At 33.6% G+C, this 19,285-nt stretch overlaps 2 protein-coding genes across 4 annotated transcripts; one reads left to right on the top strand and one right to left on the bottom strand.

Moving 5' to 3' along the window:
* On the top strand, positions 1 to 10,984 carry LOC100329398 (SLAM family member 5). Of its 2 annotated transcripts, XM_073937220.1 has the most exons (5): positions 1 to 217; positions 437 to 763; positions 984 to 1,280; positions 1,353 to 1,523; positions 10,834 to 10,984. In XM_073937220.1, exons 1-4 carry the CDS (start codon positions 169 to 171, stop codon positions 1,505 to 1,507), a joined length of 828 nt encoding a protein of 275 aa, XP_073793321.1. In that variant the 5' UTR covers positions 1 to 168; the 3' UTR covers positions 1,508 to 1,523; positions 10,834 to 10,984. The 2 variants fall into 2 exon arrangements, with proteins under 2 accessions (XP_073793321.1, XP_068072520.1); XM_068216419.2 differs by lacking the exon at positions 10,834 to 10,984 and having other exon boundaries at positions 1,353 to 7,148.
* Positions 9,671 to 18,349, bottom strand: LOC100535756 (uncharacterized). 2 transcript variants are annotated; one of them, XM_003200987.6, is made up of 6 exons: positions 18,209 to 18,349; positions 16,386 to 16,712; positions 14,111 to 14,392; positions 10,811 to 10,918; positions 10,649 to 10,710; positions 9,678 to 9,847 (listed from the first exon to the last, which is right to left on the bottom strand). In XM_003200987.6, the coding sequence occupies exons 1-6, from the start codon at positions 18,264 to 18,266 to the stop codon at positions 9,776 to 9,778; spliced, it is 909 nt and encodes a 302-aa protein (XP_003201035.4). In that variant the 5' UTR covers positions 18,267 to 18,349; the 3' UTR covers positions 9,678 to 9,775. The 2 variants fall into 2 exon arrangements, with proteins under 2 accessions (XP_073793320.1, XP_003201035.4); XM_073937219.1 differs by having other exon boundaries at positions 9,671 to 9,847; positions 10,649 to 10,918.
* Between the last annotated feature and the right edge of the window lie 936 nt (positions 18,350 to 19,285).

Genomic DNA, 19,285 nt, shown 5'->3' with positions numbered 1-19,285 from the left:
ACTGACTGCAGAGCTTCACTAAACCACTTACAGACCAGCAGCACTCTGCTCTCCAGCTCCTCTAGTTCATTTAGAAAGATCCGGCATAATTCTGCTGTGTTTACTTCTTAATTGTAAAAAGGTCACACAATTCTTAAACCCTTCAGTTAATTTCTAAACCAACAAAAGATGTTAGACGTGTTTATTTTCTTCTGTTTGTGCTCATGGAGTTTGGCTGGTAAGTTTCATTATTAGGTTATTATTTACATCATTTATTTAACATGCACTATTAAACTTATTCGCAGACTAATGTAGTATTCTAATGTAGTATTCACTCATTCATTTGTGCTCATGTTGCATTCATTTTTTTCAGACATATAAAAACTGTATATAACTGTTTCAAAAGAAGTACAGATGCAAGTCTTTGGCTGAGTAACAGTTTGTGTGTGTTTATCAGGTGTGTTTGGTGTTGAAGTGAAGCCTGTGTTGGTGACTGAAGGCGATTCGGTCTCTCTACACATCAGTGTTACAGAAGAAGAGAGAAATAATGAGATCGAGTGGCGGTTTGGAAATGGTTATACTCTCATAGCTAAACTCTTCACAAAGAATAATACGAGCAAATTCTTTGACACGGCTGCTGACGGGAGATTCAAAGGGCGACTGAAGCTGGACCATCAGACTGGATCTCTGACCATCACAAACAGCAGAAGCACAGACTCTGGACTTTATAATGTGATCAGCGAGCATGGCAACCCACTCTTCACATTCAACTGTACTGTATATGGTGAGTAAAGTATTACTTGCAATGTTTCATTTAAATCTTGTGACATCAAACACTCTCGTAATTATAATATTGTGCTATGGAATCATGAAATAAATCTATAAAGTCAGCTTGATCATTTAATACAGTAATTAATTAACCTAAATTTAATTGTAAATATAAAAATATCTTGCAGATATTATAGCTAGGATATTATGTCATCATATTATATTATGTCACACAGGTCGTCTGCCTGTTCCTGATGTCCTCTTCAACTCTTCTCAATGTTCTTCCTCCTTATCTTCATCCCAGAACTGTTCAGTGGTGTGTTCAGTGGTGAATGTGAGCGCTGTGAGTCTCTCCTGGTACAAAGGAAAAAGTGTATTGTCCAGCATCAGTGTGTCTGATCTCAGCATCAGTCTCTCTCTACCTCTGGAGGTGGAATATCAGGATAACAACACCTACAGCTGTGTGATCAACAACACCATCAGCAACCAGACCACTCATCTGGACATCAACACACACTGTCAGCCATGTTCAGGTACAGCAGTGAGCAGAATGGCAGTAGTTCATTTAAACACTGAATACGTAATTATTCTCTTTCTGTCTTCAGGTTATATTTACTGCTTTGGTATTGAAGCTGTTATCCGATTGGTCCTCGCTGCACAGGTGGGCGTGGCTACTGTTGCTGTGCTTATATATGACATCAGAACCAGAAGTCTTCATCTGAAGAGGAGAGGCCAAACATCAGTATCAAACACTGATTAATCGCATGCTCAGAAAGGTAGAGATGCTTATCAATGACCAAACAATTATATAATGCATAGATTATGAAATCCATTTTCATTTAAAGTTATGTGAAGGCAATTTTAACATGCTCACTTATTTTACTTTTTACGTTTTACATATTATTCTCTCTTTGTGTTATCTTGTGCCAAATTGTTTAGTGTCTTTTCCCTTTGGGCTTTGTAATGTCATGGACTGTATGTTTCTCTATAGCTTTTTTTGCAACTTTGTAAGTTATAAGCTGCATCCAGCAAGACTGTTTGTAATTAGAACTATTTCACTCCATTAATCTCTCAGTTTTACTCAGTATTGAAGATCATCATGTACCGTACATGCCACACAAATTACGTTAAATATACATTTTCCTTCAGTGTGTTTTCTGCGTGTCCATAGATCGACATCAAAACTCTTTTAAATGTATTCAGAAACTATTAGGAGCATGTCAGAAATCTGTTGCTTCTGCATGGGTTATTGATTTGGAGTCATTCATCAAAGAATAGGGATGTAACAATATTGTAAATACTGTCATACCGCAATAGTTATTTTTTTCAATATTACCGTAGGCGCATGACTCAATAAAACTATATTTCTGAGAAAAGTTTGCTTAGGCGAATGAAACCACCGGGAGGTAGCGGGAACTACAACTCCCATCAGCCCAGGCGTGGCCATCCTCCTTTGCGGTCTGTTGTTACTACAGATCCAGTAATGCGGAAATGGAGTGTGTTGCTAGTAGCGGGGAAGAAAAAGAGCTGGAAATGATCGAACCTAAAGCGGGTTTTAAATCGGATGTGTGGAAGCATTTCGGTTTCTTTCTAAAAAGATACGAAAAAGGAGAAAAGGTGACAGACAAATAAAAAAAACAGTATGCAGGCACTGCCAGACTGTGGTGAAATATAAGTTGGGGACTAAAAACAGTCATGGGGACTGCAGAACACAGCACACTGTTCAGATTGATGCAGACATTGACTTGTACCGCAAAGAGACCTCTATCTCACTCATGGCTTGTCCTCTCAAGTGGTGGAAAGACAATGCACAATGTTACCCACTGCTGTCAACCTTGGCTAAATCATATCTCTCTGTCCCAGAAACCTCAGTCCCAAATGAGGGGTTTTTTTCTGTTGCAGGGGACATGCCCAGAGATCCCAGCTTTTACCAGATTATAGTTATATGATAATTTTCCTTAAAAACCCATCTCTATCTATGTGAGTGAGTGATTAAATGTTGAATGTGATGAGTTTTAACAATACTAAATTGAAACTTTATTTTTTTATATGGTTTAATAGTTTTTTGTTGTTAAAATTAAAAAATTGAAGTTCCTGTTTTGAAACTTACAGATAGATGGCTAATTTGTATGTCACTGATATGTTCAGTGCTAAGGTAAATAAACACTTTTGGCACTTTTTCCGAGTCTTTTCATTAGTTTTGTTTTTCCTGTAAATTATTCAATAAATACCCTGCCGTGCCATTTATACCGAGGTATTATCGTACCGTGAAATTCTGATACCGTTACATCCCTATCGAAGAATTATAGAGGTAGGGGATAATTTTTTATTTATTTAAAGAAATATATAGAAGTTTTCACGGAAATACAGAAACCGTTTCTACGTTTTTTGTGTAAGCAAGTACTTTAGAAATACTGAAATGTCTGTCAATTTTTTCAAACAATTTTATTGGATTTACCAAAGTCACATGAATGACAAAAACGGCCACATCCATAAGAGAAAGGATGTCACATCCATAACCAAGCTTTTACCTCTTAAATGCAGAAATATTAAATAAAATAAACTCAATCATGTTTCTTCTATAGTGTCAACTCGTATCCTTTTGGTTAACATTATTATCTTTTGGGTTGTGCAGTTTAATTCACAGACTTTTTTGGTCACATTCATAACGCATGTTTATTTTCCTTATTTAAAATACAAAACATGTTTACAGATTGATATTTTTCTGATTCTTTAACTGTACGGTGAGTGGTTCTGGAAAATATAAACAGATGTTTTAATATAATGTCAACATACACTTTCTATGTGAATTTATGTTTTAGGTTTTTACTGCTAATGGCACATCCATAACACTGGAATTTCTTATATACTATAGTAAAATATAACATAATATATCTAAAACAATATATAAATAGCCATGTCTGGAGGAAAGCTTATTGGATCCCCTGCTGATTTTTGTATGTTTGCTCACTGACAAAGAAATGATCAGTGTATAATTGTAATGGTAGGTTTATTTCATCTGTGAGAGACAGAATAGCTACAAAAAATCCTGAAAAACTGCTATAAAAAAAGTTATAAACTGATATGCATTTTAATGAGTGAAATAAGTATTTGACCCCTTTGCAAAACTTCAGATCATTAGTTTAATCCCAGAGGTCAGGTATTTCTTGTAGTTGGCCACCAGGTTTGCACATCTCAGGTTTGCATTTCAGGAGGAATTTATTTTATTTTTTGCATATTGGGTAGCAGTGTTGGGGGTAATGCATTACAAATTACATCATAATATTACTTAAAATTAAGTGGTAATATTTGAGTTACTTTTTTAGCTTACTTCACTTTTAAAAAAAATAGTTTAATAGGGAAATGTCCTCGAGCCAGGAATCGAACACGGGACGCCCTGACATGCTACTGCACCATATGTCGACGTGCTAACCACTAGGCTTTTGCGCCAACCAATTGGGCGGTTTTGAATTTGATTGTGTGGTTTTGCTACGGCGACTTTACCTGCTTTCGTTCATCTCTACAGAACCAAATCAACTCTGCCCCCCGGGGTTAAACCGGTTATGATCTCCCAAAGAGATGCCATCCCCTCCGTCCTCAACTTTAGAACCGCTTATGATAGCATTCGGATTTCTGTGTGGTTGTTTTTCCATTTTGGCGGGGTTCGGATAGTATTTGGGCTGGAATTAGTCAGCGGCAACACTGAATTATTAAAACAATTAGTGGCAACACTGATAGTAGCAAACACATTGCTTTCAACTTTCATTAATCTGTATATTTGACACGTCAGGAAGTTCTTAGAAGGTAACAATATTCAATTTGTTTTGAAGGTTTGGTTAGGAATTTAGGTTATACAGTGTGTTGTTAAATGCAGAGCTCCTCTATTTAAAAAAAAGGAAAATAGCCTGTAAGTTCGGAAAGAGATCAAGCCTCAGGCAGGTATGAAAAAAGTAACTGAAAAGTAATGTGACAAGTTACTTTCCACGCTAGTAACGTTATGTAAAGCAACTAGTTACTTGTTTTGTAGAATAACAATACTTTAATGCATTACTTTCTAAATTAACTTTCCCCAACACTGGTGCGTAATGCAAATGTTGACCGTTCTTCATGGCATGCCTGACTGGTCTCTGATTAATTGTACCAGTTGGTCAATTAGAAACAAAGGAGCAGCCATTTGTGGTGGTGTCTGAAACCTTTGTCTATGTTCAGAAGTGCATTCAATCAATCCCACAATCCACCATAACAAGTGTTAAACCAGAATACTCATAATGTGCTGTGAGTTAGCCTGCCAATTGAATTTCTACAAGCTGGCATCCACAGTGTAAGCCTATTAGTTTCAAAATAAATTAATAAATCAATCATCTGTGTTTCTCTGGAAGTTCTTTATTTTGTTTTTTCTCTCAGTTGAGTTTTCAATGGAAAATACTGTGTTGTAAAAGCGTGCCATGATAAAGCAGCAACTACTAAATAACTCAAACTCAACCACAAATACTTTCAAAAAATTTTAAACTGCTGGCAAAGCACAACACGTATGTATGCCTGTTTGTGTGTGCTTGCATATACGGCCTTGTGACATGGTGATATTTGCTTTACTTGTGACTGTTCATAATGGTTTGGGTCGTCAATGCCTCAGCAAAAGAGCACTTAAAAGTGTTAATCCGTTAAACGGTAAAGAGTGGATGAAAAAAAAAATGTAAACACTGAATTTTAATGGTGTTCTGCTAAATAAAAAACCACTGAGGTCAGTGCTTCACAGAACTGCATAGCTAAAAATGTCGAAAGATCTGCAGTTACTTCCGATTTTCAGCATGTGTGAGAGAGATAAAGTGTGAAAACCAGAGTAGAAACTGTCCCTTGCTGTGGAACGTTCACTTTAAAACTGAACAATGACATTATTCAGATCTCATTTACAGGATGTCCGCGGAGTCTTAAAGAGTATTAAAAATTGATGAATCAATGTAGAGAAATTTAAGGTGCTTAAAGTCTTAAAAGCTATTTTGAAAGGTATTAAATTTTATATTATTTGTATTTATGCAATGTATGGTTGTAGTTAAAGTTTGCCTGAATAAATCTGTGAATATCAGGATGCTGTGAAATGAAATCTATAGATTTGACATTATGCTGCTTTGTTAATTGCAGTAATCAAAACAACACCAATATTTCTGCAGTTCTATAGGCACCAACCTGCTAAATTGGCTAGATTTACTAGATTTTTATTCAGTACAGTCTCGCCAGTGTTTCTGGTTGAAAAGTGGTTATAAATGTATGCAAAAAGTCTTAAAAAAGGTCTTAAAAGGTATTAAATTTCACTCTCTGATTCCTGTATACACTCATGATTTATACTCATTTTTATATAGTGCATCAGTCAGAATATTTTCAGATTGTGCCATTTAAACATCTACTAGTTTACAGACAACACATCTCTACACTGTAAAACCCAATAAGTTAAGGTAACTCAAACCGTTTGAGGAAACTGATTGCAACAAACCATTTACATTAAAAAAACTAATCCTAATGAGTACTGTGAACTTAATCCATTTGAGTAATTGAAGCAATTTGAGCTCAGTAAAACACTATAAATAAAGAGAACTCAAACCAACTGAGAACTGTAAAACTAAGTTAAGGCAACTCAAACCTTTTGAGGAACCCGATTGCTACAAACCATTTGAGTTAAAAACAAAGGTAACACTTTACAATAAGGTCCATTAGTTAATACATTTACTAACATGAACTAATCATGAACAACACATGTACAGCATTTATTAATCATAATTGAACATTTACTAATGCATTATTAACATCCAAGTCTATGCTTGTTAACATTAGTTAATGCATCATGAGTTAACATGAACTTACAATGAACTACTGTATTTTCATGAACTAACGTTAACTAACATAAACAAATACAGTAGTAAATGTACAGTTTATTGTTTGTTCTTTAGTAAATGCATTAATTAACTAAAGTGTGACTAAAACAAAAAACAAAACTAATCTATATGAGTACTGTGAACTTACTCCTTTTTATTATCTTCATACTGAATGTTACTCTGTGTTATGTACAGCAATTTGGTCAGTCTTGTGGCTGTTTTTAAATGTGCTTTATAAATAAATGAACTTAAACTTGAATATGATGTGTGCTTGTGAGGAGATGATCAATAATATTTGCTATTTGTGATTGGATTGGATAATATTGTGGCTCATCAGCATCATTGAGAAAGGATAAAGTGAATGGTGAATGTGCTAGAGGAGTAATGTTCTTGTGAACTGAACCATAAAGACAAGACGAGAGACAAGTGTTCGTGTGGAGACATTTTAACTATAATTACACTGTGGTTTGATACATTTAAGAAATGGACACCAGTATATGATTAAACTGAAACTCTGACTGAGGAGCTTAGAGTAAAAAAAAAAAAAAAAAGCTGCAGCTTCTGCTTTTCTGCACACAAACAGGCGACAGAGAAAGATAGAGTGTGAAAACCTGTGGAGAAACTGACCAGTGCTGTGGAAAGTTTGCTTTTAGCATTGTACAGTGACATTGAGATCTGCCCTTTTAAAACACTGTCTATGATATTATATCTCATGTGTTTGAAAAAGGAATGCTAGTTAATAAAGGCCAATCTGAAATCTGAAATTGCCAGCACTGCTGTTGGAAAACAATGAACCTCCGAACATAATCTAAAACTCTGTGTTGAATGAAGAGAAATAGGTGAGAAATCAACATGGTTACTGATGATTTCTAGCTTGATTGCTCAAGTGATTGTTGTGAAAATTAATGTCATTGTGTGATTGACTAAAAGTATAAAGTAGGCATACTGTACAGTATCTCTACACTCTCAGAAATAAAGGTATGCAAGCCGTCACTGGGGTGGTTCCTTTTCAAAAGGTACAAATTTATAACTAAAAACGTCCATATTAATATATCAAAGGTACATATTAGTACCTAAAAAAAGTACAAAAGTGTTCCTCTTGATTTTTAGGTACTAATATATACTTTTGAGGTACCAATATGTACCCTTTTAAGTACAAACGGCTCACATACCTTTATTTCTGAGAGTGTACTAAACTCCCTGCTGAAGCGCCAACTAGTGGCGGAAGATAGAAAATAGCTTTTTTGCAGACTTTAAAAGTTAATATATAAAAATGATATTCCCATTATTCAAGCAGATATGTGATCATCACTGCAGGATGCTGTTTTTGATTTCAAATTATATTAGAGCTGTTTATTGACAGTAAATATTAAAGTATGAACTCAAATAAAAGTACTTAATTTTACATTTGTAACACAATAACAAGTAAAATTACTGTCAAAACAGTAGTTAAGTAGAAATACAAAGATACAAAGCACTTTAAAAAAAGTATTTTTAAAAAAACAAAGTCTGATTTTGTTTACACTTTTTTTCTTTTTTTCCTTTTTTCACTTCATGGTTTAATTATTCATCACAATACTAGGATGTGATCAAAGTAAACATGGTTGATTTATAATTTCACGACAACTTCAAGGGAAGATGTGTTTATAGACATTACCATGAATAGTAAACAAAATGGTCCTTGAAAGTGATTTAGAGCATCTCTGTGATCACAAGGGCCTGTTTTATAAAGATAAAAGCCTTTGAATATTTTCCCAGACACATTTAGCTGCTAGATGTTTGTCAGATAACATTTCTATGTTTTTACAGTGTAAATTGTTTTTTGAAAGATGCTTATAATAAGCTGTTGTTTGTTTACCTTTAAGCTCTGCTTCCTTCAGAAGCTTGACGCGTCGTGTATGCACGTGAAGGAGCGCCAACACACACATATCTTGACATGCGAAAGTGTTCCTTCATATGTTTTCATCGAAGCTGTTCACAATACTGATCCATCCACAGAGTTTGTGATGTAGTCAAATGTTTACAAATACAAGCGCAGCCATTTATAGCTCATTTCAGGTTAATGACGTCAAAATTTACCGTTATTTTGGAATAGATGTGTGAATGGTCTTTTCCGGGAAAACTCCATAACATCCTCACCTGTGTGAACAGCACTTTTTTGAATTAACTGGTAAAGTCGTTCTGGAAATTTTCCGGATATTTACCGGTATCACTGTGTAAAAGTGGTTATTGACGATTTGACACAATCCAGGATCGTTTTGTTCTTCAAGACTGATCCGAGAGTTGTTGTCATAGTGTTGCGTGTGGCATTCACTCCTCCCCTTAATGATTATGTTCAAGTGATCTTGTTTGTCTTTTTCCCTTTTCAGTTTTCTATTGGTTGATTTGGTGGCATCAGGCCTTTAAACCAGACGGAAGCGGACTTCTCTCGATTCCTCCACGCCACCAGTTTTTGACGGCTTTATTGTTGTGTTCTCCTTTATGCTTTCCATTTGATGTTTGTTTGGTGTGGGGAGCTCCAACCTGCCTTAGGTTTGTTTGGTTGTTCTTTATTAAGTTGTTGGGCTCCCCATCTCTTGTCAATTTGGATTGTTTTGCTGGTTATGTTAACAAATAATTTAGCTGGAGCACTTTGGCCGTTGTTTATTTATGTTAGGTATATTTGGGTCACAAGTCATATTTAAGTTAGGGACGTAACACATAGCAACAGTCCTGGAAGGTTAAACCTGCTCGGGAGCAAACTTACGTCATATACTGTAAACGGGATTAGATCAGGTAATTTCAAGCAAAGGTAATACTGAATGTATGTACCGAATTCTGATAACCTATAAATTATATACACTTGGTAAAGTAGTTAAAAAAAGTTTATATATATACACATTTAGTATAACTTATAATAATTAATATTATTTAATTTTAAATAATTAATAATAGTTATGTTTACATATACGTTTAAAAATATATAAATAAAACTTATGCAATCTGCACTCCAAAATAAAAGTAAACTAGGTGGTTCCAGCAAAGCATAATAAATAATACAAATTGAAAAATGCCCTAAATTGTCAATATTCAACAATAAAATGCTATTTAATTTCACATGTCATAACATAAAAAGCTGAACATTTTAGTTGCAAACGAAAGAGCAGCTTGGTATTATTGTTTTAGTCTGCAGCCTGCAGTTTCTGATTTCTTTTCTTGCGGACGTTTTCATACACGGCCTCCGTCTGAGATTTCTGTAAGAAACAAAAGCACAAACATGATCAAGAAAAAATAAAATACTGAAAATTAATGACAACATTAATCTGATCAACATTTGTTTCTGTCTTATAGGCTCTTTGAAATGTCGCAGAACAGATGCTGACGTCAGTCTCTAAGCTGAGGATGGTTAACATTTTGCACAAAAGCAACACAAAGCTCCTTGCAGCAGCTCGTCTACAAAGCAAATAACGGCATTTAAGCTTCATGACACTGTGCATCTTCATCAAATCATCAACCGCAGATGCAGTTTGCTTCACACCAGACTTCAGCACAACCGCTGTTAACAACTGACTTTCCCATCATAGGACTAAAGTGAACCCATATGAAACACTATAGTCATTCAGAATAAATACTATAGGCGGGAGTGGAGATAAAAGTAATGCAGGACAACTTTAGTCACCAATTAAAGTTTTACTGAGAGAGTTGATTAACAAATTTTAAATGTGTACAACAAACACAAAAAAAAAAAAAACAGTGGATAACCAGCTAACTCTTTAATGTATACTGATTTTTCATTGTTTGTTTATTAGTGTTAGTGGTAAAAGTGCAATATAATTATATACAAAATCATTATATACATAAAAAAAAAATCGAGATTTTGTCGTTATCATTAATCAGTCTGAGAGCCAGATTTACACTGAGGTGCAAACTTTACTTGTCCTTTTGATAAAGCTGACGGTTGGGCCAGAGTCTGCACACTGACCTTCTGATGCACTTTACACACACAACTTCAATCAGCAAACTTCAATCACACTAACTGACTGCAACAGCCTTACCTTTTCCCGTCTTGATGGTTTGCACAAAGCTGAATGAGTTCTGTCTTCTTCCTGAGCCATGACTGCATGAATTAATAATCACATTATTTTCAGTCTTTACAGATCTGTCTCTCAAAATAAAATGATAAATATTCGTGCGGATGAATCGCTCGCACTGCTGACCTGTATTTCTTTGTTTCTTGCAGACGTAGTACATGCTGACTGCAACGACAATCAACACTGATCCAGCAGCAGAAATCAGCACCAGGTAAAATAAATATTGTTCCTCATCTGTAATCAACAAAGTGGGCTGTTATTACTGAGGGGCACCTTGATGTCTTATAGAAATCGACAATGAAGGAAAAAAAAAAAATATTGAAAATGCAAATCAATTTTATCTTGACATCTATTTGACATCCACACATTGATGCTCTTTTAAACACCAAAATAACAACACAAATGTATTATAATTTAAGAAAAGGTTTGTCTGAAAGCTTCAATTACAAATTTGCACTGGATTTTGTGTCTCTACGTTGAATGTAAACCACATTGATGTCAAAACTATGTCAAATTGACATCTAACATTGGCATTAGAAAACATCTAAAATTGATTACATCAATTTTAACATATTTTTTATGCTAATTATTACCAGTGGGCACCTTGATGTCAAAACGACACCAAACTGACTTCGATTTCATGTCAAATCCTTGATTTAATAACTTGAGAAATGACAATACAGGAGAGTGGCGGGAGATGGGTGTGAAAAACGACTCCCGTAAAAAAACAGATGTTGGCAGGTATGCATCTGCACATCAATGACCATTTGACAACTAAAATAACAACAATATTATAATATAAGAACATTTTGTTCATCTGAAAGCTTCAATTACAAATTTACAATTTACACTGGGTTTTGCATCCTTAATTTTGCAGGTAAACTACATTGATCTTGAAACAACATCAAATCATCATTTAGCATTGGCATCAAAAACGCATTAAAAACGCATCAAATATCTATTAAAAAAATGCATTGATTTGATGTCAAAACCTTGACGTCTATATGATATCCACACATTGATACCAATTTGATCACCAAAATAACAACATAAAAAGTATTATACTATACTAAAGCTTGTTCATCTGAAACTTTAATTCTAAATTATAAACATCCCAAAACAACATCAATTTGACATCTAATATTGGTGTCAAAACACATCACAAATCGATTACAGGACAGTCATGGAATTGATTTTTGACGTGTTTTTGATGCCAATTATTAGTAGCGTGCACTTTGTTTTTAGAACAACATCAACTTCACATTGTCAAACAAAACAAAAAGAAAATGTCAAAAATGCAAATCAATTTAATGTCAAAACCTTGACATCTATTTGACATCCACACATTGATGACCACCAAAAAAAAAAAAAAAAAGGGACCATCTCGTAATTGATTTTTGACTTGCTTTTTGATGCCAGTTATTACATGCAGGCACCTCGATGTCAAAACTACATAAAACTGATATTGACACTGATGTTAATTATTTTTTTTTTGCAAAAATGCAAATCAATTTTATATTAAAATTGACGTCTATTTGACATCCACACATTGATGCCCTTTTGACCACCAAAATAACAACAAAAAAGTTTTATAATATAAGAAACGTTTTGTTCATCTCAAAGCTTCAATTCCAGATGACAAATTTGCACTGCTACATGCAAATTTGCATCACTACATTGCATATAAACTACCTTGATGCGAAAACAAACATCAAATTGTCATCTAACATTGGCGTCAAAAAAGCCAAAACAGGATATTTGAGCTGCTTTTTGATGCCAGTTATTACCAGTAGGCACATTAATTTCAAAACAACATCAAAATAACATTGACACTTATTTAAAAAATATATATATATATATATTTATTTGACGTCTATTTGACATCCACAGATTGATGCCTTTTTGACCACCAAAATAACACCACACAAGTATTTTAATATAAGAAATGTTTTTGTTCATCTGAAAGCTTCAATTACAAATTAAAAGTTTACACTGGGTTTTACATCCCTACAATGCTTGTAAACTACCTTGATCTTGAACCGACATCTAATTGACATCTAACAGTGGCATTAAAAATGTGTCAGATCAGGACTGTAATTGATTTTTTATGTGTTTTTTTAATGCCAGTTACTTTTAAAGGGCACCTTGATGTCAAAACAACATCCTAACTGACATTGACAATGAAAAAAAACACATAAAAATGCATTGAGTTGATGTTAAAATCCTTGACGTCTATTTGACATCCACAGATTGATGTTCTTTTGACCACCAAAATAGCAACACAAATGTATTATAATATATTAAAAAAAAGTTTTATTAATGTGATAGCTTGAATTCCATATTACAAATTTGCAGTGGATTCCGGATCTCAAAATGACATCAAATTGACATCTAATATTGGTGTCAAACAACACATCACAAATCGACTACAGGACAGTCATGTAATTGATTTTTGATGCCAATTATTAGTAGCGGGCACTTTGTTGTCAAAACAACATCTAATTGACATTGAGGTCAAACAAAACAACAACAAAACATAACAAAAATGCAAATCAATTTGATGTCAAAATGTCAATTAGATGTCTATTTGAAATCCACACATTGATGACCTTTTTACCATCAAAATAACAACACAAAAAGTATATAAGAACCGTTTTGATAATCTAAAAGCTTAAATTCCATATTACAAATTTGCACTGGATTTTGCATCCCTACATTGTATGTAAAGCACTTTGATGTCAAAAACGACATTAATGTGATATCTGCTGTAACATTGGCGTCAAAAACATGTCAAAACAGGACTATCCCGTAATCAATTTTTGACATGTTTTTTGATGCCAACTATTACCAGCGATAATGTCAAAACAACATCAAAATAACATTGACACTGATGTAAAACTGATGTCAAAACCTTGACGTCTATTTGACATCCACACATTGATGCCTTTTTTACCACCAAAATAACAACACAAAAAGTATTATGATATAAGAAATATGTTGTTCATCTGAAAGCTTCAATTACAAATTTAAACTGGGTTTTGCATCCCGATATTGCATGTAAACTACCTTGATCTTGAACTGACTCTAAATTGACATCTAACATTGGCATCAAAAACACGTCAAAGATCAGGACTATAATTGCGTTTTGATTTGTTTTTGATGCCAATTATTAGTAGAGGGCACTCTGTCAAAACAACATCAACTTGACAACAAAACAACAAAAAACATGTCAAAAATGCAAATCAATTTGATGTCAAAACCTTGACGTCTACTTGACATCCACACATTGATGCCCGTTTTGACCACCAAAATAACATCACAAAATGTATTATAATATAAGAAACGTTTTGTTCATCTTAAAGCTTTTTATCGGATGCCAGCTTGATGTATTATTTTGTTACTGAGACATTGGCTACGAAAACATACCTGGACATTGCTGGCAGAGTGTGTTGATGTCCATATGTGTGGTCTGGTTGCTGATGGTGTTGTTGATCACACAGCTGTAGGTGTTTTTATCCTGATATTCCACCTCCAGAGGTAGAGAGAGACTGATGCTGAGATCAGACACACTGATGCTGGACAATACACCGTTTCCTTTGTACCAGGAGAGACTCACAGACCTCACATTCACCACTGAACACAGCACTGAACAATTATACTGTGATGATGAACACTGAGAAGAGTTGAGGACAGGAACAGGCAGAAGAGCTAAAAGCAGAGAATATATATATATTTTTTAGGTGTAGATTGAGGTTAGTGATTTTGTTGAATGCTGTGGCAATCAAAATTTAATTATTTAACTGCGCTTTTCAGCCTCACATTTACACATTTTAAAGAATGGAAAGTTTGGCTCAGATATTTAAAACACCCGATGCAGATTAACAAAAATAACAAGTAGTATCTGATTAAAGTGCTCTTTAATTCTGATGTCGGTGCGTATTGGAATATCTTATATGTGATCCTCAACTATTAAATAAGTATTAATTTGTCAATATTGATATTTAGACATTATTTGAAAGCTAAATAATAATCTTATTGGTTTATGGCTAGGACTTGTTTCATTTGTCACTTTGCATAAATGACTAGAAATAAAATGGCAGTAGAAATGGTCAAAATACTTGCTTCGCAAACCACTATGTTTGTGACAATACATTTGACATAAAATAATATAAATAATGCTGGAACAAGCTGTTTTGAATAGTTAAAAATGAATGAAGGTCAATAAGACAACACATTTAAGTTACAATTTGAAAAATAAGTTAGATAAAATATGACCCTAAACCACAAATTCAATCTTAAGTTGCACTTTTTTATTCTTGTTAATGGAAAAAAATGCATTGTATGGGTCAAAACGATTTTTTTTTATGTCAAAAATTATTAAAATATTACATCATCTATAAAGACATTTTGCAAATTCCTTACCATAAATGTTTTAACTTATTTTTTGTTTAGTTATGTGCATTGCTAAGAATTTAATTTGGACAATATTTAGAGTTTTCAGAAACCTGATATTCCAGATTGTCCCTCAACCAAATATTGTACAATCATAAAAAAATACATCAATAGAAATTAAATCTATTTAGCGTTTAGATGATGGATAAATCTTAATAAAAAAAAAATTTGACAGATGACCGGTTTTGTAGTTTAATAGTAACAAATTATTAAACATTTCACTAACATAAATATGTGAATATATTTGTGGCATAATGTAGATTACCACAAAAACATTACAAGATTTGAATAGTATGAATGCTTATGTGGTTTTAATGTAAAACCAATTCTTAAGCAAGTTCATTCATTTATTCATTTTCTTTTTGGCTTAGTCCCTTTATTAATACGGGTTCGCCACAGCAGAATGAACTGCCCCTTAACCAAGTTATAAAGTTGCACTTAATTTTACGGTAAACACTTTGACACCAAAAAATCTAGAGCAAATCTAAATTCTAATCCAAACTATAATGTTTTAATAATTTTGTTTTTTATTAAATTATAAGCTCCACACCCTGGAACATATATTGCCTCATGTTGCACCACGGGCACATTTTTGTGAAAAGGCAAAAATACATTGTATGGAAAAAAAAAAAATATATATATATATATATATATATATATTTTTTTTTTTTGTAACAAAAATCTTAAGATATTCTTGAATCTAATTGTATGACTAGTAATGCGTATGGATAAGAACTTGAACCTCAGATTGAGATTTCTTAAACAGTTTCTTATATAGTTGCACAGTATCTCAATCGTCAAAAATAATTTATGAAAAGCATATTTATTCAGCTTCCGGGAAATGTTAAAATCTCAATGTCAAAAAAATCTATACTTATGACTGATTTTGTGCTCCAGGGTCAAATATCTATTTTTCAACCACTTAACCTTCATTTCTGCCACTTTTACTTAAAACAAAACCAGAGGCATATTGGAGGTTTTTGAATAATATTTTCGATAATACAGAATTTAGAATGTAACTGCCACATAACTGACAGAAATTCTAATTGAAGCTTGCTGCGTAACTGTGGAAACGAAAATGGAATCCAGTGTAAAGTTCTAGAACTCACTCAATGGTGACAGTTGAGAAATTGTAAACTTTCCAGTTAAAAACATTAACCAACATTGTTACAAAGTTTGTTAAACCCAAGATACTTCTTTAATGAAGCATATATATGTGAATGTTTGGACTAGTAAACTCTCCACTCACCATAGACAGAAACTCTGAATGTTTTTGAAGACCACTTTACTCCGCTTAACTGTTGTTCATAACGTCCAGCATGTTCAGTTGTGATGTTAATGATGGTCAGAGATCCAGTTTGATTGTCCAGCTTCAGTCTGTCTCTGAAACTCCCATCAAGAACATCATCATATGTGGAGAAGATTCGAGAAGCTCTACTGATTTCAGCAATCAGAGATAATTTAGCTCCATATTTCCACAGTATGTCTTCATCTTCTCGTATCTTTGTAACAGCAGAGCTTAGAGTGACTGAATCTCCCTCCGTCACTGACTTCACTTCATCAACACCAGACACACCTGCAGAACATCAAGAGGTGAAATAATGGGTTGTTTAAACCCAATGCTGGGTCAAATAGGAACAAACTCAACAGTAAAGTTAAAATTGTCATTTAAATAACATTTTAATATTAAACTAATGGTTGGATTAAACCATGTGTGACCCATTGTTGGGTTAAATCAACTCATCGCTCTTTAATGTATACAGATTAAAGCATTTGTAACAATGTGATTTGAGGACAATCGGAAAGAGAACAAAAAAAAAGTATATTTGGTTCACTGCTCACTAACAATGTAGGGTTGTTTTATTTCGACGTTGGGTCAAATATTCACAAACTAAACAGTTAAAAATAAAACATAACCCAAATTTTATTCAGAACTAATTTGAGTTTAAAGAGTTGTGTTAAAGCAAATTCAAGTCCCCTAATCTGAATACTAGCAGCTTTATTTCCTCACGAGGACAGCAAATATTTCTCGCTGAAGAAATCCTGGGTTGTAAATATGAACCCAATATTTGGGTAATTTTTAAATTTAAATTATATTTTTAATGACAGTTTACTCAAATATAAATACAGCTTCTTAAAAATGCTGCGTTGATTTAACCTAGAGCTGTGTGAGAAGCTGTATTTACATTTACATTTATGCAGATGCTTTTGTACAAAGCGAGAAATTACCAGAAAAACAACATGTGCTGAACGCTCTCAAAAATCTTGACAATTTACCCAAATGTAAATACAGCTAATTAAAAATGCTGGGTTGGTTTAATCCAGTGCTGTGTTAAATGTGGACAAACCCATATTTGGCCCATGCATTTGGTTAAATCAACTTAGCATTTTTAATAAGCTGTATTTACATTTACATTTATGCAGATGCTTTTGTACGAAGCGAGAGCTTACCTGATAAACAACATGCGCTTTACACTCTCAAATGCTCGGCTGGTGTGGCCCAACATTGGGTCAAATATAGACAAACCATCATGATTTCGTGGGGAAGTTATTAAAACAAACTTTTATAAAATTATCAAAGTGGCTAATTCGTACCAATTTCTGTTATTGCGTTCATATGAAAATGTGCAGATTTTATTATTTTTATTTTAAGCAGACGCACACCCAAATACCACCCCAGACCCTACTCCTTTATAGGGGGTTGAGCAAATCAATCTAAAACGTACAAATGAGATATAAATTAATATAAATTAGCCATTTAAAGCAAACAAAAAGTTATGAATAGCCGTGAGATTGCATATAAACTCAAAATTTTGGTTATAAAATGTCATTTAAATTAAATTTAACAGTAAAAAATTAACACATTGTTGTGGTTGTTCATGTTTGACCCAACATTAGCTTAAAACAACCCAGCATTTTAGAGTGCAGATGCAGTGGCAAGTCTTGGTAGTTTAGCATTCGTTTTTTTTAACCAACAAACAATGTACTGACGAAGAACATACTGATATATTTATAATGAAATGAAAAGCACTATCGTTGGAGGATCAAATGTTGACTTATTTTTTAACTTACCAGTCAGACGGCACCAACACAAAAAGAAGAAAACAAACATCTGAAACATTTTCTCCATCAGTTCAGGTGAGCAGTTTGATCTACTGAGACTGTCTGCTAAAAAAACAACAACAGCTCTGTTTGAACCCGCCCACACTTGAACCTGACCCCCTCCTAACGCGCACACACAAACACATATGTGCTGTTTGAATGCATGATGTCATCTAACATGTAAATGTTCTTCTGCCTCTAATTATAAAAAATTATTAGATAATTAACTCAATGTTGGGTCAAATATGGACAAACACAACATTCATTGACATCTGTTAACTGGAAAATAATCTTTACCATATGATAAACACCATTTAACATGTTTACCATTAGTTTAAAACTCATCTCATCAGTAGCAACTGCATTAACCATTTAGCACCCTCCTTTACATGATTAAATAATTATTTTTTGTTGTTGTGAATGCCTTAATTGGTTTAGCATCTCAGACCAGTCTTAAGGTGACATTAGCAGCTCATCTGACTTAAACTGAAACCTGTGGTCTGTTTTCTGCAGAAATTGGGTGTGATCTACATGGACGAACAGTGAGTGGTTGAGAGTGGCCATTTGATTTATGTATGTAGTTTGTAGTTGAAGAGCTACTTTGTTTTTTTTCTGTTATGCACCACACATCATTACTTTCCTCCTGCATAGTACAACTTTACAATCCAATCAAATTAATTCATCAAACATTGAAAATCTAAGATAAAGTTTTTACCCATGACGTCTTGTATTCTCTGATTAGTAGAGTATTTATGGACACACAAATTGTTGGAATATAGAGCCAATTCCATGTGTGTTCAATAAGAAAAAATCAGGAGAAGGTTTTCTTCAATGTCAAAAAAATTTGTTATTTATTAGATACAAATGAATAATTTGATGCTCTGTGTTACGTTACCCCAATGCAATACAAGAATTACATTCAAGAGGTTCACAACTAACTTACATTTCCCTGACTCCAGCATATATACACAACTGTATACAACTAATATTAACAGTTTTGGTGTATCGTCACTTATTAGTCATTCTACAGTCATTTGGCTCTTGTAC

This window comes from Danio rerio, chromosome 22, assembly GCF_049306965.1.
Source record: "Danio rerio strain Tuebingen ecotype United States chromosome 22, GRCz12tu, whole genome shotgun sequence".
Classification (NCBI taxonomy): Eukaryota; Metazoa; Chordata; class Actinopteri; order Cypriniformes; family Danionidae; genus Danio; species Danio rerio.
This window is presented reverse-complemented; position numbering and strand designations above follow the sequence as displayed.